The 3,944-nt window shown below is 46.3% G+C and overlaps 1 protein-coding gene across 1 annotated transcript; it reads left to right on the forward strand.

Moving 5' to 3' along the window:
* Positions 1-460: 460 nt before the first annotated feature.
* LOC136694391 (potassium voltage-gated channel subfamily A member 5) lies at positions 461-2,624 on the forward strand. Its single transcript, XM_066667906.1, has one exon. The coding sequence runs from the start codon at positions 518-520 to the stop codon at positions 2,093-2,095; it is 1,578 nt and encodes a 525-aa protein (XP_066524003.1). The 5' UTR covers positions 461-517; the 3' UTR covers positions 2,096-2,624.
* The last annotated feature ends 1,320 nt before the right edge of the window (positions 2,625-3,944 follow it).

Genomic DNA, 3,944 nt, shown 5'->3' on the forward strand with positions numbered 1-3,944 from the left:
CTCCCCTCCTCCTTTGCGCGCGCTTCCTTCCTCTCTCTCCCAATGAAACAGAGGATTCCCTCTCTGTCAGCCGTGAGCTGTTGTTCTCTCTCTCTCTCTCTCTCTCTCTCTCTCTCTCTCTCTCTCTCTCTCTCTCTCTGTGTGTGTGTGTGTGTGTGTGGTGTTTGTGTTTTGACGTCAGTAATAATCGTTCATTCTCTCATCCGGGTCTCGTGCTGTTGGTTATTTACTGTGCCGAAAGAGCGAGCGCGCACAGTAGAGCTTAGTCGCTCGCTCCACGCGCGCACGAACGACCGTATACACGTACACACACGCATATAAACACACACACATGCAGAGTTAAAACTGGAGAGCGGCAGCAGGAGGAGGAGGAGAAAGAGGAAGAGGAGGAGGAGGAGAAGGAGGAGGAGGAGGAGCGCGCTAGTTCTCCTTTAGTCTCGAGCTTTTGCCGCGAGGGACACCCCGGCTCGTGCTCGCCGCTCTGCCCCCCCTCTCGTTCTTCTTTGATGGCTCGGGCATGGAGATGGAGATAGCCCTGGTGAGCCTAGAGAACGGCGGCGCGCACACGGGCTCCCCGCGCAGCCCTCCGCCAAGCCCGTGGCGCACGGAGCCCGGCGCGCGCCTCTTTGACGACGAAGCGTTGGACGACGCGGCAGCCGCCGCCGCTGCGCTGGACGTGGCGAGCGCCGAGCGCGTGCTCATCAACGTGGCAGGACTGCGCTACGAGACACGCCTGGGCACGCTGGCCCAGTTCCCCGACACGTTGCTAGGCGACCCCGAGAAGAGGATCAAATACTTCGACCCTCTGCGGAACGAGTACTTCTTTGACCGCAACCGTCCCAGCTTTGACGGCATCTTGTACTACTACCAGTCCGGCGGCAAGATTCGGAGACCGGTCAACGTGTCCATCGATGTGTTTGCAGACGAGATTCGCTTCTATGAGCTTGGCGATGAGGCCATGGAGCGCTTCCGTGAGGATGAGGGCTTCATCAAGGAGGAGGAACGTCCTCTGCCCGAGAACGAGTTCCAGAGGCAGGTGTGGCTCATTTTCGAGTATCCTGAAAGTTCCAGTCCCGCTCGAGCCATCGCCATAGTCTCCGTGCTGGTCATCACCATCTCCATCGTCACCTTCTGCCTGGAGACTCTGCCTGAGTTCAGAGATGAGAGGGAGCTGGCTGCAACCACAGCAGCTAGCAGCAGGACTCCGGAGACCAATGGCACCCGCTCTAGGCCCTCGCTGACCTTCGCTGACCCCTTCTTTATTGTGGAGACCACTTGTGTGATCTGGTTCACCTTTGAGCTGCTGGTGCGCTTCCTGGCCTGCCCCAGCAAGTCAGCCTTTTCCAAGACGGTCATGAACGTGATCGACGTCATGTCCATCATGCCCTACTTCATCACGGTAGGTACTGAGCTGGTGGAGCAGCAGCACGGCCACCAACATGAAGATGGCCAACAGCAGCAGCAGCAACAACAGGCCATGTCACTGGCCATCCTCAGGGTCATCCGGCTGGTCAGAGTGTTCAGGATCTTTAAGCTATCCAGACACTCCAAAGGATTGCAGATCTTGGGGCAAACTTTGAAGGCCAGTATGCGAGAACTGGGCCTGCTTATTTTCTTCCTCTTCATTGGGGTCATCTTGTTCTCCAGTGCTGTTTATTTCGCAGAGGCTGATGAGCCTGAATCCCACTTCTCCAGCATCCCAGATGCCTTCTGGTGGGCTGTGGTGACCATGACCACCGTGGGCTATGGAGACATGAGGCCGGTCACTGTCGGGGGCAAGATTGTTGGTTCCTTGTGCGCCATTGCTGGTGTGCTGACCATCGCTCTCCCCGTACCTGTGATTGTGTCCAACTTCAACTACTTCTACCACAGGGAGACAGACCAGGAACAGGCCTCACTGAGGGACGATGGCCCTGGTGGCCAAGAGAGTCCCACATCATTACGATTGGCCAGAGAGGTGGAAAATGAGGACGGGACTGACAACTCTCCCACAGAGAAGCCTAGTGTGAAGGTGAACAGCAGCAGCAGCAGCAGTGTGGACATCAAACGCTCCCTCTACGCTTTCTGTTTGGATGCAAGGGAGACAGATCTATAGGTGTCTCAAAAAATAGCTGCAAACAGACAGAAGACTTCTTTTTTATTTTTGCAAGCAAATCTGACCACAAAGTCCCATGTTTGCGGCACTCAGAAGTGTTATAGCACAATCTGATGATCAACAGGTTGCTTTAGTCCTGGAGAAGTACATGAAATTTATATTGAAATACATATATATAATTGACATTGTAATGGTGTGGTTAATCAAGCACCATTTTCAGTGCTCTGTCAAAAAATATTTCTTTATTATTAATAATAAGAATAATAGCCTATAATTTATTATTGCAGGCTTGAAACATCAAGTCAAAATGTGTGACTGTGTTTCTGAAGTGAATTTGACTTGGAAGGCCTTAACTGAGTTGGCATCACCTGTAAAATAACCATGTCCTGGAACTCTTTGAACAACAGAAAGCCAAAAGAGGTTAAATGCACCGTCATTGTAAGTCTCATGTTTACTGCTCACATTGTCCACCAGAAAATGCGTACATATTCCCATAATCGTATCAAATCAGGTGATGGGACAGGCTGCACTCAGAGACTCATGAATCCATTAATGGCTTTTATTCATGTAAGAAACACCACATTCTAATATATGTGAAAATATTCATTTATAATATATTACAGAAATGCAAATGTGAAAAACCACAGAGGCACCTCAAACTAGGACCTTTAGGTAAATGCAGATATTTATTGACTTCACTGCTGAATTCATGAGGAACAGATGTCTCGACTGGAGCTCAAACTCAGGAGGTTTGAAGATATAACGATGGGACAGAACGCAGGGATGGAGAGCCTTTCCAGCACAGGAGCACATCATGCAGACCTACTGAGAGTGTCCCATATGTCCAAGCAGAGGAGCACACAGATCGAAGGTCAGTGCTTCAATTTACTCTTTTCTTGTGGGTGAAAGTTGCATTTGTTTAATAATTCTACTTTATTCAATTTTAAACCATACATTTTCACTAATAAACCAATACCAAATTTCAGAGTTTTTTCAGATTTTTTTTAATGACTTGAATGGTTCTAACACCTGGCCCACACTACAGGATTCTGAGTCGTAAATACTAAACATTTCATATTTAAGATTCACAATCGCGTCAGTCCCAACCGCACTTGGAGATGATTGGAGGAGTAAAGATTGGATTATGGACTCCCCACACTACAGGATAATCTGGGATGATAATCGTTTATGATCACCCTAAAATCATGAGACCTCTTGCGACTGTTGGGAGGAGCAAATCGACCTCAAAATTGACCTGATTGTCCTGTGTATAGGCCAGGCTTAAAGTGCATAAGTTAAGTCAAACACATTCATGGAGCAACGAGACTATTAATAAGGGATCCTTATTAATAAGAGGTTTTACATAATTGCATGAATAATATGTACATTTAATATTTTCATATTATTCAATATTAATATAATTTTGTATTTAGGGCTAGATTATACTATATTTTATCACTTGATTTATCGTTCGGGTTAAAATCAAGGCTCAAAGTAAAAACAAAGGCATGTTTTAGTTGAGACATAATTAGTTCTGTTTAAATGAAGCTAATACAGGATTCACAATGTTCAGAAAGATAAACATAGTATTAAAAGTCATAGGTAATGATTTTATCCATGGACTAATGCATTCAGACATACTGAAAATCATATATTCAAAATCCCATAATATCAAATATTGTGATATGATATTCTTGCCATATCTCCCATCCATATTTTAATATCTGATAAGGTTTGTTATTTAATATGCTTACAGTGCATTGATTCATTGCATATTTACACAAATATTGTAGTGGGCTTATGCTCATAAATATAAACCTTTAAAGGGAATGTCTATGATTGTTTTTAT

The sequence above is a fragment of the Hoplias malabaricus genome, chromosome 4 (genome assembly GCF_029633855.1).
Source record: "Hoplias malabaricus isolate fHopMal1 chromosome 4, fHopMal1.hap1, whole genome shotgun sequence".
Taxonomy (NCBI): Eukaryota; Metazoa; Chordata; class Actinopteri; order Characiformes; family Erythrinidae; genus Hoplias; species Hoplias malabaricus.

What these genes read in the sequence shown, in the direction of transcription:
- LOC136694391 (XM_066667906.1), top strand. Translation starts at nt 518, where the DNA reads ATGGAGATGGAGATAGCCCTGGTGAGCCTAGAGAACGGCGGCGCGCAC.